The 16,688-nt window shown below is 42.6% G+C and overlaps 1 protein-coding gene across 1 annotated transcript; it reads right to left on the bottom strand.

The window, feature by feature from the left end:
• Window positions 1–8,915: 8,915 nt before the first annotated feature.
• On the bottom strand, window positions 8,916–14,958 carry qdpra (quinoid dihydropteridine reductase a). The gene is made up of 7 exons (XM_003970669.3): window positions 14,781–14,958; window positions 14,611–14,703; window positions 13,985–14,081; window positions 13,626–13,766; window positions 11,779–11,887; window positions 10,799–10,882; window positions 8,916–9,589 (listed from the first exon to the last, which is right to left on the bottom strand). The coding sequence occupies exons 1-7, from the start codon at window positions 14,862–14,864 to the stop codon at window positions 9,487–9,489; spliced, it is 711 nt and encodes a 236-aa protein (XP_003970718.1). The 5' UTR covers window positions 14,865–14,958; the 3' UTR covers window positions 8,916–9,486.
• Window positions 14,959–16,688: the final 1,730 nt, after the last annotated feature.

Raw genomic sequence — 16,688 nt, 5'->3', positions numbered from 1 at the left:
GGGATAAAGACTAGCCTCTGTATGGGCTGTCGTCGGGGGTTAAATCGTGAAGAGATCGTTCAAAATAACGACTAAATTTCAGCGTCCAGGGTAAATATCAGTTAGACAGAGTTGTAGGATATCCGTGACATCGTGTCCAGAGCGTCCCACCGCCTCCGCTTAAAAACTGGTTCCATGTGTTCCCCAGTTTTCCATGAGATGTGATGTAAAAGAAAACATGACTCGTCAGACCAGGACATCGTCCACTGCCCCCTGGTCCAGTTCTGCTGTTGGTGCTTTCACAGGGGTCACAATTCAGCGAAGGAAGCCTGCCTGCCCAGCTGTGCAGCCCCAGATGCAACAAAATGCAATGCGTTGTGTTAACTAACACATTTCCATCAGAACTGGTTTTAACTTCTTAACTTGCAATATGAAATACGAGCAATATGACCTTCGACAGCTTTTCTTCCCTCCCCACAGGTATCAATGAGCCCTGACCACATGACAAAGACACCTGTCATATTTCTCATATATATTTGCTTTTGCTGGAATGTTTCATACAAATATATCAGTCATTTCTTCTAAAACTGGAATTTTTCATTTGCCATTCTCTAAATCATCATACAAGATAAAATTCTGTTCACGCACGTGGAATTGAAGACTTCACCATAATCTGCGTCTCTTCGTACCACAGGCGTAAAACTCAGTAGATGTATGCAGCAGCTTTCTGTATGAGAATCTTTGTGACAACAAGGATTTAGTCACTCTCTTTCACATGGTTGTAAAGAAAGATCCATCCCAGATGTGTCTCATAACTGTGATGCAGAAAATTCATTTTTATTTTTCCATCTCAATCCTGACTTGGTGGTCCTTCACAAAGCGTAGTAAAACCTCTACAGAGCAGTTGTAAGCGGCCACTTTTCCTCCCTCTCTGCCTGAACCGAAAAAAAGTTCGGCATCTGGAGATAATAAATGTCCTAAATAATTTTCTTTGACATGCAGTCCTCTTTCACATGAAAGCATGATTATGAAACACGTTTTTCCCAAATCTGTTTTTACCTTCAGCTACAGTCGCCAAGAGTTACTTTTCTTCTGCAGGTTATTGCTGGCTTACCCCAGGGTCATGTAAAAAATGAGGCCAGTCATTTTTATTTTTTCTGTGGCAAAATCTTCCCTTTTCAAAAGTAACATAAAGTCTTTGTGTATTTTCAGATGTCATGATTGACTACCAGGAAGCATATTTAGTTACAGGTGATGTGACAAGTCGTTTTTAACGATTAAAACCCAATTTAACCATTCCTATTTCAATTAAGTAGCTTAATTATGCTAAAAGTTGCTTGATTACCGTACTTATAAATTACCAGAGATCCAACTTGCTAAAAGTCCAGAAGGTTGATGGGTTATTTGTAGATTAAAAACATATTATGTATTGTTAGAAACAACTTATTTTACAGCAGTAGTTTCACGAATATTTTCTTTAATTTGAGATGCAAATTTAAGGCAATTAGTGAAGGCGTAAAGTGTTATAAAGTGTTGACTCTTCAAAAAGACACTTGACTTCATTTATGGTTGCCAGAGGAAGGATAAAGCAGCCTCACAACTTCACTGAAAACATCTTGGAGCGTTTCCATTCAATCTGACTTGGCCAACGACAGAGGAACGAAGGCTTGAAGCAGGTAACAATGAGGAACCAACCAGAAGAGAACAAAATCTCCACACGACAGATTTTGTGAAAGTGGCCACGTCTGTAGACTGTAATTGATTGATTGAGTCATTAACTTATTAGAGCCCAGGAGGAAATATCCGAAATCTGACTTTCGGTTTGCTGTTTCGTGTCCATTATGCAATAATTTATCAGAAATATCAAGATGTCAGCGTAATTGCATTGTCAACACAAAGGTCTCACGGTACGTGTCAGATTTTAAAAGTCACGCTCATTTGTTGCAGGCCTGTTTTCCACTGATAAGAGTGAGCCTCTGCAATTTCAAAAACAACAAAAAAATAACTGAATTTCTTGCAGGAGAAACAAAGTCTTTATTTGTGTAAAAGAAAAACATATGGAATCCTTGTTTCTGGCCCTCCACCCCCAGCCTCCGTTCTTGGACTGAACTTAGACCCCAGATGTAAATGAGAAACAGATGTGTAGGAGGGTGGTGGAGCAGGATGGTGGGGTGCACGGAGCACTTTTCCACAAAGACCCGAGGCTTAGGCGAACCAGAAAATCCCCAAACCTGAGTCTTTTGGACGGCGTCGCTCGGCATGAGGCGCCATTCTGAAGAAGACGAGGAGGGAAAACAAAAGTGGAATCAGAGGCAGACGGGGAACTGACAGACGGGGAAATGTGGACAGATGTGTGCAGCAGACAGATAGAGAGAAGTGTGTGTCTGCTTAATCCACCCTGCAGAGAAAGGACCGCACGACTCCCAAGAGGCTTATCTTGGTCAGATCCTGTTGCTTGCATGGAAACTCCCAATTCGGTCACATCGTTTGTCTAGTGCATGCCCCCACCCCCCGACTCTGCTCTACCCAACCCCCCCCTCCCCTCCCTTCCCCACTGCACCACCACTACTGACCTGGATTTGACTGGCTGCTGCCTGCGGTATCCACCCAGAGTCACACCGACGGGTCGGCTGTCTGCTGGTTAAGCTCAGAGGGAGAGAAGTGTTTCAAAACGAGCTCCCGTTGACGATGTTTCACGCTGCTGTTTACGGGGAGAAACGCCCATCAAAACAAACAAAACACGAGCAAGTTAGTGCCCGTGCAAATGGTGGAGGAACACGTGCGTTGAGGAAGGGATGTTCCAGTCCAAGGTTAAAAAGGTAACCATCAGTTACCAACTCAAATTGTCACACCGGTGTCAAAAGTTAGAAATCAATTTTCCACCCCCCCCCCCCCCAACTTTAGTGGGACCAATTGTGGCAACTTGTGAGTGTGAGACGTGATTCTGTTGAAGACAGAAGCAAGGTGCATATGCATATTTATTTCCATTGTAACGTGTTTTAAAAGCAGAACTAAAGGAGATGACCCTCCAGCTGTACGTGGGGGGGGCAGGAGAAAGGTCCACACATAATAGTAAATAAGATGAAAGTTTACTTCTGAACACATATGGGCCATATGGGGATTTAAAGAACTCATTGACAGGGATAATTTTTTTTTAACTGCGGCTGTGCAAAGAAGTGATGATATGGAGCTTACCCCAGATTTGGTCCATCTGTTTATCTTATTTAGAAAACATTAATGCAACATATTCAGCCTCAGGAATATATGCGTAATTGAGCATATGATGCAGCCAGAGCTGCTGTCAGGACGAAGAAATGTTTATTTACCCGTCGCCACATGTGACAACTATCGACTGACTATTAAGATCTAATAAAAGCACACCAGTTGTGCGTGAGCGACCTTCTCAACTTTAAATCAATGTGTTGATTCGAACATCTCTGGGGAGTTGTTTCCTACATCAAACCCTCCCTTTTTTCCCCTCTTCAACATACATTGAAGATGTCGTGGAACGTTAGCCTATGAAATCCATCAGGCAGCGGATAATCTAGCATAGGTCTGCGTTTCCTCCTCGTAGCGCTGTTACGGCCCAGTGTTGTGTCGCTGTTTTATAGGTGGGGGAAGCCTCACCGGTTCTGTTGTGACTTTTCTCTGGTCTCAGAAGCGACAGGCATGATTAGATGGATCACATGTGATGCAGGCCCTTCACACCCAGTCCCCACTGCAGACCTGATAATGAGGCCATTACCTTTAATGGTGGGATGCCTTCATCCCTCCTCATGTTGCAGACTTTCATCACTGGTGTGTTGCCAGAGGCAGTTATGGCAGGTTCCAAAATTAAGGAGTTTTCATTTCTAAACGTCTCAACCTGCAGAATCAGGAAGAGACATTAAGAACACGTGTGCTCTTAAAATTGACGATTAAATGGCTTGTTGGGAAACGTGCGCCGAGGAAGACAGCGCATGCGTTCACCACTGGCTTTTATTAAGCAGCAGGGCAGCTCTGCTTTAGCTCCATCACCACCTTCCCCTGAAGACAAGACAGTTTCTATTCTGCTCTTGTTTTATTTTCATCCAAAACTTTGGTGAGTAAATCATTTCCCTCTTGAAAGAAAACTGAATTCAGAAGCAGGAATTGTTCCCATGGCACATCTCTAAGGCCAAGATTTTAGGGTGTTTAGCAGACACAGCAGAACAAACAGCAGAACAATCCACAGTATGATTTTTCTTACTCCAATACAAATAAAGGGTTAATTTATCATGTCTTTGCGTCTGAGATTCAGCCACTGGTATGTGTAATCATATTAAAGTGCAATAAAAGAACAATTAGCTATTTAAGCTTAAAGAAAATACCAGCATTATGTTGTGCAATTAAATTCAGCTTTCTTTCATTTCATGTTCTACCAATTCCTTAAATCTGTCTGTTTTATTCCAGCTTAAACCCATTAGCGTCTCCAGAACAATATTGCTATGAGAGGCTGGTTAGAACTGTACTATGAGGCGCGCGCACACACACACACACACACACACACACACACACACACACACACACACACACACACACTGCCTGAATACTCATCTGGCAGATTTTGGATTCTGCAATACTTTTCTCATATTAAAATTCAGCTCACTTCAAGACTCCATCACACTGGTCTTTAGTTGGAGCTCAACGGCCTCGCGAGGAAAACAGCGCAAATCAGTGCAGCTCAAGGCCAGTGTGGATCAGCACGGACAGAGCAATACAGTATGTACAGTAATGCTTCAATCGGAGCCAAGCAATAGCCTCTGAATTTCACGACCCCCCCTTCCCCCATAATCCAAAGAGTCCAAACAGAAACCACTGTTGCATTCATGATCAGACTCAGAGTTCACTTTTTTCCAATAAGTTGAGCCATTTCAAAGGTTTCATTAATGTGCAGATTGAGCAGGAGCTGGAGCAGGTCTTCGTCAGCCCATCATTTATTCATTGGCGCTGACATGGATTTTTTATACAGTGGCTCACCTCTCGCAAGGCAGATGTCGACTATAAACCTTCATCTGAAGATGCACTGGACCTGCTGTTGCATGGTTGTTTCTTATTTATTTCCTTTTTTTTTTATCTCTGTCATCTCTGTGCTGGGAGACTTTGGTTTCAGGGGTATTTAGTTTTTCAAAAAAAGTAACTGAAATTCTAATACTGCTTCCATGCTCTATGCATGCGTTCACTTGTGAGTTAGTGCCACCTACAGGCCGAGCCGGGTACAACTGATTCACCTTAAAACTAGGGACACTAATTGTAATTCTACTCACAGAATGAAATCAGAGTAGCTGCGTCCCGCAAAGTTCTGAAACAAGGGAAATATCTGCGTAAGCACTTTTTCGGGGGCAGACTTTATGATTGTTCTGATTGGCAGGGCTTTCAAATATTTCAAACAGGGAATTCAGTTATAGGAAAATGGAATCTGAAACTGTATCACACTTCAAAAACCTCAAAACGCTGTGAATCCATCAGGTCACTTACAGGCAATTTTTGTTGCTCTGTTTGTACCGATCTCACATGTGTTGAAAACTGAGTTACATAGCACAGAATATGTAGAATTTTTGTTTTTCTATCAAGAAAATCAATAGTAAACTTCATTATTAATCTCACCATTATGCTAAATTCGGTTTGCCTCAAAATAGGTTAAATAGGTTCTTTTGTTTTCATGAAAAGATTTACTGGGAGATTGATTTGATAGTATTGGTCCTGTTGTCTTAAAGGTTAAAGCTGCCAATAATGGAGGAGTCTGTAAAACTATGACACTGGATTATTTTAGCCGCGACACAAATATGACAAGAAATATGACAGACACTACATTTCACTCCGCAAACGACCTTTGATTTGAACATTTTATTTTGAGTGGCGCTAAAATACTTTTCTGTAGAGTCCTACCCTCCCTCCCAAGGTCTATCTCTGTATGTCGATGTTCTGGAAATAAAGACTGACATGAGCCCTCATCAGTGTCAGGATATAAACGTTTCATCCACCTTGAGGTCACGGTTCCATTTTTGAACACATCTTGTCTGATTTTGGAATTTGTCGGTTTTGATCCTTTAAAAAAAACTGAAAACTATGCTACCAGCCGCCAGGAAGTCATGAGGCAATTGGCTCTCTCGACTCTCACGCAACACATGTGGCGGCTGGTCCTCGGGAGGCCGACGGGGTCCTCCCCTGCAGGTCAGGTTACCAAGAGCAGCCAAGGGCTAACCACTAGCAGCTGGCTGCACCTTCCGCGTTCACTGCTGCGTCAGGTCTCAATGGCTTCCACATGGAGCACCTCCATCTCAGATAGTTTCTCAGAACCGATGCCGGCTCAAAATACACCCACACACCCACATGTGATGTATAAAATCCTCTATATTTGCATTATACACGGTTATAAACACACACCCAGCATGTATACTGCACACGCAAAGATTAAATCACATGCATCCATGCAGGACAAAGGCAGGTGGGGGTAGAGTGGAGGGTTGAGGGGATTTAATCAGGAAATTCACCTCCAGGGGCTCCATGTAAGCAGGACTGGACGCTGCTCCTCTGTCTGCTTCCAACCATGAATCACCGCGACAGCCTGCGCTTGAAAGCCTCAACACACTCTCAATAAGACTAATGCTATCACAGTGTCTCCGTGATGCAACACAATCTCTTATATGGTTTCAATTTATATGCAGCGTGTGTGTTGGAAATGAAAACTACCTTTGCTAATTGAACCACAGCAGCGGGTCTGAGAAGGTGCAACTTTCACTGTATTTTTTTTTTTTTTTTTAAACCACACAAAGCCGGCGCAAAGGAAAGATATTGATTGGAGAAGATAATGTGCAAGAGGTCATGATCGGGTTTGACCTCAAATTAGTACCAGTTTCTCTCTGACCTTGGTGGTGTACTGATAGTGAAGCCCTCGCTGCCCACTTGATTGTGTAGTAAAATCATTTTAGCTCATAGTTTCTTTGCCTTTGCGGTCAAATATTCTGGCATAATGACACTGTTGTATTTACAGAACATTAAAAAAAAGCAGTGACTGTGGCGGGAGAATCTGTTGCAGATATATTCCTGTACTATTTACCTTTTTATTTGATGTAAATTGGGTGATCAGATAATATTGATGCAATAAATTAAATAAAACCACATATAAAATTCCACCAGAGGGTCAACTCTGAAAACAGAAAATACTAAAATCTAAAGATCTGCAGATATCCTGACACTCAGATAGGCTTAAGTACTTTCAGAATTGGTAACTGTGGATGGATAAAGGAGTTTAGTTGTTGTACAGCCAGTTTGATGCCAGTAAGGTGAACCAGGGTTGAATAAATGTGATTGTATGTTAATGCAATGTGTGAAGTGGAAGCCACACCTACAGATATATAAGTGTGTATGTTAACCTTGAAAACCTTTTCCAGCCTCCACTTCTTTTATTAAGAACACAAATCACTGTTGGTTTTTAGCATCTCTGCTCTTATCAGGGAATATAACACATTTTGGGTGTTTTTTTAAATACATTAGTTTAAAAACCACAGATATGATTAACAATTACACGTCCAGACAGGTTTTCTGCACGTGTCCCTGCACTGGTCCTCTAATCTGAACAACTCTGCTGGCCTGGAATGATGCTGCTCTTGTTCAACAGATTGTTAAATCACATCAGTCTTCCTGAATTTGCATACACATCGTCACAGCTTTTAGGATGAAACATGAAATGCTTTAAAGGAAAAACTGCTCTGGTTAGCACACGGCAGCACCTGTGACATACAAATAATTTGCTTCCTGTAGATTCCCCGCTGCAAGAAACAATAGCATCTGTGACACTGGGTGACAACTTATCTGGCCCAGCTGTAACAGGAACAACATGCTCTGTCTCAGCGGTAATCTTTGATCAGCTGGAACGCTCTCTGTGATAAACACTGACTCCATCCTCGTGGGCAATCACTCTATAGTGCTGCCATCGTGGGAGGTAATGTATGCATAGATGTGTTATATTTGCCTCGGGCCCTTTTCACACTTACACACATGCAGACACACACAGGGACACACAAGGCATGCACATGGTGAGATAAATTGCTATGCCAACTAGAATAAATACATATCAGCTACAGTGAGCTGGGGTGCTTTGCTGTTCCCTATTAATCCTCACTGTGGTGATTTATTGCCCTGTGCTTGTCAACGGCTGTGTAGTCCCCAGCAACAGTGGCCATAGAGGGGCTTCGAGACTATAAGGTTTATTTATGCAGTCTGGTGAATATGCGGATTGATTGAAAAACAGCTGCATTTTGTGCGAAGGGGGCTGCAGAATAATCTTCTCCTGGTAATTAAAATTTCAAATGAATGCCTGTGCTTATTTAGAAATTTGCATTTGACAAGGAGAAAGGTTTGGATGCTGAAGGGCCCCTCTGTAAATTATCTATAGACTGTGACAGCACATATTTAGAGTGATATGACCCCGACTGGAAACACTATATACTGTACGTAACCTTGTGGCAGTGCGCCATCTTGTGGTTATATGGAAATATAAAAGCTTCAAGACGCGCTTGCTTTAGTTGTTATTTTTCCTACTTTGTATTTTTGGGATTCCTCATCAAGGAATAATTGGAATTTTTGTAACAATACACGAAGAGAATTAGGGTAAAGCTATACATTCACCAGCAAAAGTGCTGCATGGTTATGTAAATATATGCCAAGACATATGTTCTATTAAATCAGGCAGAAACAGTTGGGGTGTTTTCATCACTGTTTTTTCCAGCTTGTCTTGCATTTTGTTGCCCTTACTGTGCAACTCTTTTTTTTTAGATTTGCAATATTTGCATGTCCAGCCCAAGTCAAAACAAATGTTTGGATAATAGAAGGAACTCACTTTTAGTTTCATGATGCTATTTTGAGAGAATGTGATGTATGGTTTGTTCAGAAACATTTTCCACGTGGAGCTCAAATTTCATCTCTTTTTTTTTGGGTATTTATTTTGCACACGATGTACAAAACCCACACAACAAATGAGCCATTATTACAACTGCTGAAATCAAGGACACTTTCAATTGATTGGAAGTTAAGAAAATCTAAGGCCACTTTACGTTAACTTTATTTTCCAGTTGGGAGGAGACAGCTTTCTGAGACTTTCGTGAATGACATTATAAACTCAATAATGTACCAGTTTCAAAGTTGAATATAGATTTGCTAATTTGTATGTTGGAGGACTTAAACTGTGTTCAGAAATAAAAGAATTCAACAATTCTTTAATTAATACTGACATACTGTATGGTGTGATACACGGTGTGTATAATTAGCCACAACTACCCACCCTGGTTTTTCCCGTCCCTAAACTTTCTGCAACGTCGTGATTAACCGCTAGGTGGCGCCGTGGAGCAGCAGCAGCACTGAATCCAACTCCCCTCCCCTTCCTCAGAGTTCAGTGCTTCTGACACGTCCCTCCACCTCGCCTCCCCACCCCTCATCTCTTCATCTGTTTCTGCTCCCTCCTTGTCTCCACATCTCCAGCCTCTCCTCCTACTGCGCGGCCACAGCCTGGGTTTCTCCTCCGGAGGTCAGGAGCTGGATCAGGCTCCCTGAGGCGGGTCGTTCCACCCCTGTAGCCCAGCTGAAGAACGTTCTGGAGAGCAACAAGACCTTAAAGTCAATGATTATGCTCATTGTAAGACACAGAGGAGGACGCCTCTCCCACCAGGATTAGTTCTATTTCTGTACCCTCATCTGTTTCATCTGGGATTATCAAACCGGATTAAATCCCATTCAAAGTCTCCCTAGAATACACAGAGAGAAACCACTTAACATTTGAAATATAAATGTTTGAAATGTGTTGCAAGACTTTAATTATGCATCTGAATAATTTGGTATTTAATTAATTTTAATGGGTTCTCCTGGTAGTAGGTAATTAATGCAACTACCAAAAAAATCCATAAATATGAATATAAATGCTGAATCAAGTGAATCCTTTAGTGAATTTAGTAGAAACAGTAACATAGGGTTTATATAGAAATAGTTTAAAATATAAAATATCTAATTCAGATTTGAGACTTTAAAAAGTAAAATAAGTGAGCACATATAGAGCAAACCAGAGCAGCAGATGTGTGTGTGATCTTTCACTAATCCAAGTGCACACACACGCGGAAATACACACGCACGCACACACAGGAGGCTGAGATGACCTCATTGGGTGGCATCTGCTCCTCAGGCCAGATGACCAGATACACATTCAGAGCCCAAAGATGCTGGTTCGGAGACAATAAGAGGCCAGACCACATGGCCATGGCTATTATTTAACTAATAACCTTATCTAGCATCCAGCTTTTACCAGCTGAGATACGGCAGCCCCAAACTGAAGAGTAATAAACCACCTGTGACACTACGGAGGAGCAGGTCTCCATGTTTTTTTATGGCCAAGTTTCCATATAAATTTCTATTTATCCTGTATTTGCTGAGCATTGTTTAAACATAATATAAATGAGGCGTTCAGGCTACTTTACCAGACAAAAGATAACTAATCAGATGCAAACGTGACCCCCACAACAGCTGGCTTAAATCAGACACACCAGGACTGATGTTACAGTAGGCTGGGGGTCAAATGTGATCGGATAGATCCGGTCATTAGAGAAGTACACCATGTCTGCTTGTGTTCTGATGCATAAAGCCTGAGTTTGGACCAGAATTTCAGGGCAGCGATGTGTACTATTATTGTATTTTAAGGCCACATCTTGCAGAAGAAATAATATGATCATATTTCTCCAGTGACAAGAGACGTGAGCATCAACACGAGAACAAAGAACAAAAAAATGACTCCTTATCTCTCCTCTGCACTCACTCTGTGACGTACTCCAGGGGAGTCCAGGACCCGAAATCTGCGTCAGGCATGAATTTCCTGTTCATTGGTGTATCCAAGGTAACCCTGTCAAATAAGCCAGAGGAGCACCATCGTCAGCAGCAGCAGCAGAGACAGAGGGGAAGAATAAAGAGAGGACAGTGATAGATGGCGAGTACACGCTGTACTAAACAGCCAGGTTTCAAATGCAGTGGTCATGCAAAATACATTCAAGTGGACTTGACATTTCTTTACCCAGTATTAAATAGCGTCTTTTTATATGTTATTTATTGTGACTAAACAGAAAAAAAACCACATGTTCCCAGATTAGCCATGGAGGCTAATGCTAAACATATGCGCCTACAAAGGGGAGCGGATTGAGACCAGACTCGGTTGGATGGAAAATGCAGCCAAAGAGAGAGCAGGAGCTGGAAACACCCCCCAAAAGGGATTCGCGCTTCTCAGGATGACAATGCAAAAACATTATCTGTGGCTTTAAACTGGGCAAACAAATGGGTCCAACCACATGGGTCTCTGCAGACGGCACTGATCTAAAGATCACGTGCGTGATTTCAGGGGAGCACTGGTGGCACTATTAAACTGCGTGCTAATGTTGCCATGTGCAAGAAAGTGAATATTTGTCCCATGTAGCAAGAATCCAACAGGAAATAATCATCATTTGGATTTTACTAGTTGTTTAAAGGAATAAGGTGCAATAATAATGTGTAAAATGTACTTTGAACTTGTTCAAACAAGTTGTCATTTTAGCAGCAAAATGAAGTTTTGTAGATCGCCACCTAGTGGAGTACAAGTGACATGTCAGGAAGATGATTGAGACTGAATGAAGACTTGAGCAAAAACTTCAACTTTTCTTATTCTGCGCTATAGGCCATCTAAAAAACAGTCTTGATCATTGGTGGGCCCCCTCCATGTGCTCAACTGTGCACAGAAGTATGCACACATCCCCCCACAGAAGAACTCACGGCAGTATCGCCACGGCTGCAGCTCCTGAAGGCATCCCACCGTTTTTAGTTGCCAGACTCTGACACAGCTGGTGGACAGCTGCTTTGGCCATGCCGTAACCTACCATACCTGTGGGTGAGATGGGCTGTTTTTTAGTCCCCTGCAGAAGATTCAGAGTTATAAAAGGACAAAAGTTGAATGTAACTGCTCAGGAGTGGTGGTATCGATTGAGTTGAGGTCAAGTGGGAAAAAAACATCCACAAATCGAATGGAAGGAACTTCACTTTTCTATACCTGAGGAACTCTGGTGCAAAAAAATATGGCAGAGCGGCCTCACAAACACTTTTCTACTCTCTTACGTCATTTTGGAGTAAATTTCTACCTGACTGCTGCTCAGCTTAATGTTTTATTACACCAGCATCTGGAACGATTTTGTGCCTCCCCCCATAATATCTATGGCCCTCGTGAGGAATGTTAAGCGTAAGCATCTGCACACGAACCTGATCATGTGACTCATGTGGCTTAAAAAGAGAATGTGATCAAAGGGTGGTGACACAGCTTTAATCGCCGGCTTTACGTTAAACCAAAGAGAGGGAAAGTCTGGAAACAGCCAGGAGGCAACACACTTAAGAAAAACCAATTAGCTTCCAGCTTGTTAATCATTACATATTCATTCTGGGCTTCAGCCAATATTTGTGGACCAACACGTTCTGGTAATTATCAGTTTACTCGTTCACATTCATGGAGTTTCCCATTGTGAGCAGCTTTAGATGGACAGTGTTCCTCCTAAACATCACAATTTAGGGTGGAAGAGGCGGCTAGCCGACAGGCTGAAGATGGACATGATTAGATGTTGCATTTCTAATCCCTCAGCCGAATCAATGAATCCCATGTTTGGATTGGATCCCCATGGCCTCCCCACGCTGCACGAGTAACGCAGATCTGACATAAGCGATAAGACTTTGTGATACGGCCCAACGAAAATGAGAGGTGCATCAGATGCCTCCACCTAAACGCAATATTTGTTTTTCTTCCTGTCAAAAAACACCCATTAGTTTCTGTCTCATCAAAAACAACAAAGGATGCAGCTTTGCATCCTATAAAGTGCTAATTTAGTACTGCTCAGGGCCACGTTCTAGAACAAAGACTCAGTCCAAAGATAGCAACAGATTTTCCAAATTCCAAACTGTATCAGTGAATAAAGTCATTGTCCTACTAAGCCTGCAGTTAACGTTAGTGATCTTTGTACCAAGTGCTGAGCTGGGCTTTTGCATTGTGCAGAGGACTGATTGGATCCCAGCCGCTCACATGACTGGCCAGACACGGCCTGGCTCCATCCCAAAGCTTTGCTGATTCCAGAGAGGACGAGCTGCAGCCAGCCGGTGTCACAAATAAGTCTAAAAGCTCTTTTCTCCAACAAATCTTTGGTTATGAGACAGACTCACTTTTACAGATGTGCTTCCCTGGAATCTGAGGTATTTGTAAAGGAATAACTGAAGAAACTACATTTAAATATCGAACCTGGCACGATTTAGAGAGGGCTAATTAAGTGAGGGGGTAATAAGTCTAAGACAAGGTGACCAGATTCCACCCGGCTTGTCGCCTGTTCCGTCTTTTGTTTGTCAGATCCATTTTATTGACACTTGCTCATCACACCGAGGCGAGCCGTGTTGATTCGTCCCCCCGCGGTGTCTGATGAGTGGGTCGATCCCCTCAGCTGTGTCCTGCTGCTTTTTCTATTACCGCCATTATGTAAACAACGACACCAGGACCGTAAACCCTCCATTACATCAGCGAACCTGCGACCCTGATAGGACACAGGGTTGAACGAACCAGGTCCTCGTGTTGACACAAATATGTGACTCACCTCCGGTGCCTGACAGGGCGGCTTTGGCGCCGGCCAAAGTCAACAGCCCGCCTTGTTTTAGGTGCAGAGCGGCGAGGTGGCTGGAGATAGTGGAGGTCCACACGCTCTGTTTCCACATCAGATCTGTATTTTTATATAAATCTAAGACACAAAATCAAAATTCAGCTGTCTCATATTGGTTTCAAGGTCTGTGCAGTAAATATAGTAAACAAGTGCAACATAAAACGCTTGATACCTTCTGTAGCACAACACAGAAACAGGAAGAAAGGTGGAGGGGTAATGCAAAGAGTAACAACAGGAAATAAATAAAGATGTTAAGGAAATGAACATCATTAATATGACACACGCTCATCCCTGACCTTTGGAGCTGCAGCTTCCTCCAGCCCACCCCCCTGCTACACACAAAATGGCATCCACTTTGTCTTCCCCCAGTAACTGGGACACATCTGATGTCACCTGCACAAAACGAAAGATGACATTAAAGATCTTTCTATCGAGAAAAAAAGATTTAAAAAAAAAGGATATGTGAGTCAACTACTTGGCTGATGCAGGACTGGAAACGGAATATTCAACAGAAATTTAAATACGCAAATTTGCTGTTATTTACAATGTAACCACCAAAAGTAACGAATTATTCAAATGAATCTATATTTTCAATCAACGGTATCCACGACACCAAGTTAAAGCAGCAAGGCTTCCACATTTACATGAGAGAAATACAATCTTATTATTTTTAAACCTGTATTAACCCCCCCCCCCCCCCCCCCCCCCCCCCCAAACGCTGTTCCCCCAGCGTGACTTGAACGCAGCTTATGTGGCAAATATTATTTCACTTATTTAAAACGAGCGTGAATTACAAATGACGGTACAAATCAAAATGACAAATGCAATCACCAAATTTACACCTGACGTTAGCTGATGCTCGTGGCTCATTTCCCTCGGCCCTGGTTGGTTGTAACACAGTAATAACACGCAGTCAGCTCACCTGTGCCGCCTGTTCTGTGAATGAATCGCTCATCTTAACGGTCACGTTTACGTTCGCCTCATCGTTTGCAGACATGTCAATGCTAGCAACCCACTGTCAATGCCACAAAAACAGAAACAGGTTAGCAACAACGGAGCAGCGCGTTAGCGTGCACGTTTACGAGCGCTCACCCATCCTTTCGACTTGAAATGCTGCACGCACTTGGAGCCCAGGGCGCCATTTCCGCCGTACACAATGACCCGGTGAGCAGCCATGTTACTGCGTTGGTGAGTTGTGAGCAGAGACGAAACGTGTGTCCCAGTTTGAGGGAGGAGGAGGGAGAGAGACGCGGACAGACGGGAGGAGGAAGGAGGCGTTGCTCCGGTTCCGGTTGCGCAACAAGTTGGCGAAAGTAATGCTGCGTTCAAGGACTATCGGAAATACGTCAACGTAACTACGGCGCTTCATTTGAAATCCGCATTGACGGTTCGTGCAAATGTGCAACCATAAAAATGAAATATTTTCATATACACGTTAGCTCAACATACATCTTCTATACAGTAAAAACATGAGTCAACTGGTAACATGATGTATACGTTTATACATACATTTATTATGATACATTCACATGAACATCACCCAGTAGTGAGAAGACAAAAATTAAAGTAAAAAAGATAAATGAAAGATCCTGTTCTTTTTAAAAGAACCCTGCGAGAAACCGTACTACATATAAAAACAATAGCTAATGTGCTATGAAAACAATCTAGTTTGAATCCACAAATAATGCAAAATACTTACATGAATTGTTGATAAAGCTGTAGTGTGCTGAAATTAGCATTGGGATTATAGCAGAATATATACTATATATACACCGCAAAAGTAAAAATATTAAATATACAAGACATGATTTCTACAACATGAATATTTAGGCTTTGTTCAGTAATTGAATGCTTTTGTACCGGGACCACCAGCTGGTGCAGGAGGGACAGAAAAGGTTAAAGCTAATTAGCGGCCGTTTCATGTTTCATTAGATTGTCATTCTTCTAAAGCCTGCGTGCAGAATTTTACAGGCATTGAGCGGCTGCAGACCCAGGATTTCGCAGTCACAGAAAATGACCAAGAATGCGCAGTTTTTACGTCTTTTAATTAACGGCATTTTCTGTCAGGAGAGGCAAACAGAGACCTAAAGATCAGATTAGGTGCATTTAATTTCTCCACACTCAGCACTAGGTGCTGCTCTAAGACTGTGATGGTGATGCTGCAGCAACGAGTGGGTCCACTGTATCATTATTATACTGCTGTGCCAAAGCAGCAGAACATCGGCCCCCATTAATATTATGGGCTGGATGAGGCCTCAGCTCCCCTTCATTTTGCTGAAGCCCCTGGTGTGTCACACTCACTTGAATATGACACACACTCCTGTAACACGTAAATGCGGGGTTGTGTATTTTGACATTTAGGCATAGGCGCACACACGCACACACGCGCACACAGGTGCACACGAGAGCTCTGTGGCTAAGGAAACCCGGCGCAGCAGACTGAGCTTGCTGGGTGAAATACTAGGAAACACAACATAATTATGTCCCACTGTCTGGTTCAGACCAACAAGAGATATCATCCGAATTTCTGACAGCCACAGAAATGTAAGTAGCACGCAGCAATTTTGGCACTGCGAGTGTGAAGTGGACACTAATGACTTCAGTTGCAGCAGTTCTTGTGGAAAGAGGGGAGCTTGAGTGTTCATGCTCACTCTGAGGATGGAAGAGATGATGGAAATGGTGCAGTTGTGACTGCAGGATCAGGAAAAAAAAAAAGATAAAGGACTCATGCTGCTTGTTTAAGTGGCTGACAAATTAGCTTGATAGTGCGAAGCTGAAGAATTATTATGTTATCTCATATCTCTGGCATTGGCCATATGCCCGGGTTTCTTTTATCTTGTCTCTTGTATCAACTAGAAATGTTAGTTGAGGTGCATCTGCAGCTCCTTGAGTGATAGCAGGTTCTATATGCACTCTTCAGTGATCAAGTGGAGGATATGACAGCTACTACTGTCCCTGACATTATGAAGTCAATTGGTTTTCTTATCTCTGTTTAAACAT

The sequence above is a fragment of the Takifugu rubripes genome, chromosome 14 (genome assembly GCF_901000725.2).
Source record: "Takifugu rubripes chromosome 14, fTakRub1.2, whole genome shotgun sequence".
Lineage (NCBI taxonomy): Eukaryota > Metazoa > Chordata > Actinopteri > Tetraodontiformes > Tetraodontidae > Takifugu > Takifugu rubripes.
This window is presented reverse-complemented; position numbering and strand designations above follow the sequence as displayed.

Bases quoted from the DNA above. Each gene is read 5' to 3' on its own strand.
- qdpra (XM_003970669.3), bottom strand. From the start codon at position 14,864: ATGGCTGCTCACCGGGTCATTGTGTACGGCGGAAATGGCGCCCTGGGC. The intron at 14,704-14,780 runs GTGAGCGCTCGT...TGGCATTGACAG, and splicing joins ATTTCAAGTCGAAAGGATGG to TGGGTTGCTAGCATTGACAT. The intron at 9,590-10,798 runs GTGAGTGCAGAG...GTTGCTCTCCAG, and splicing joins CCCCTGGAGTACGTCACAGA to AACGTTCTTCAGCTGGGCTA.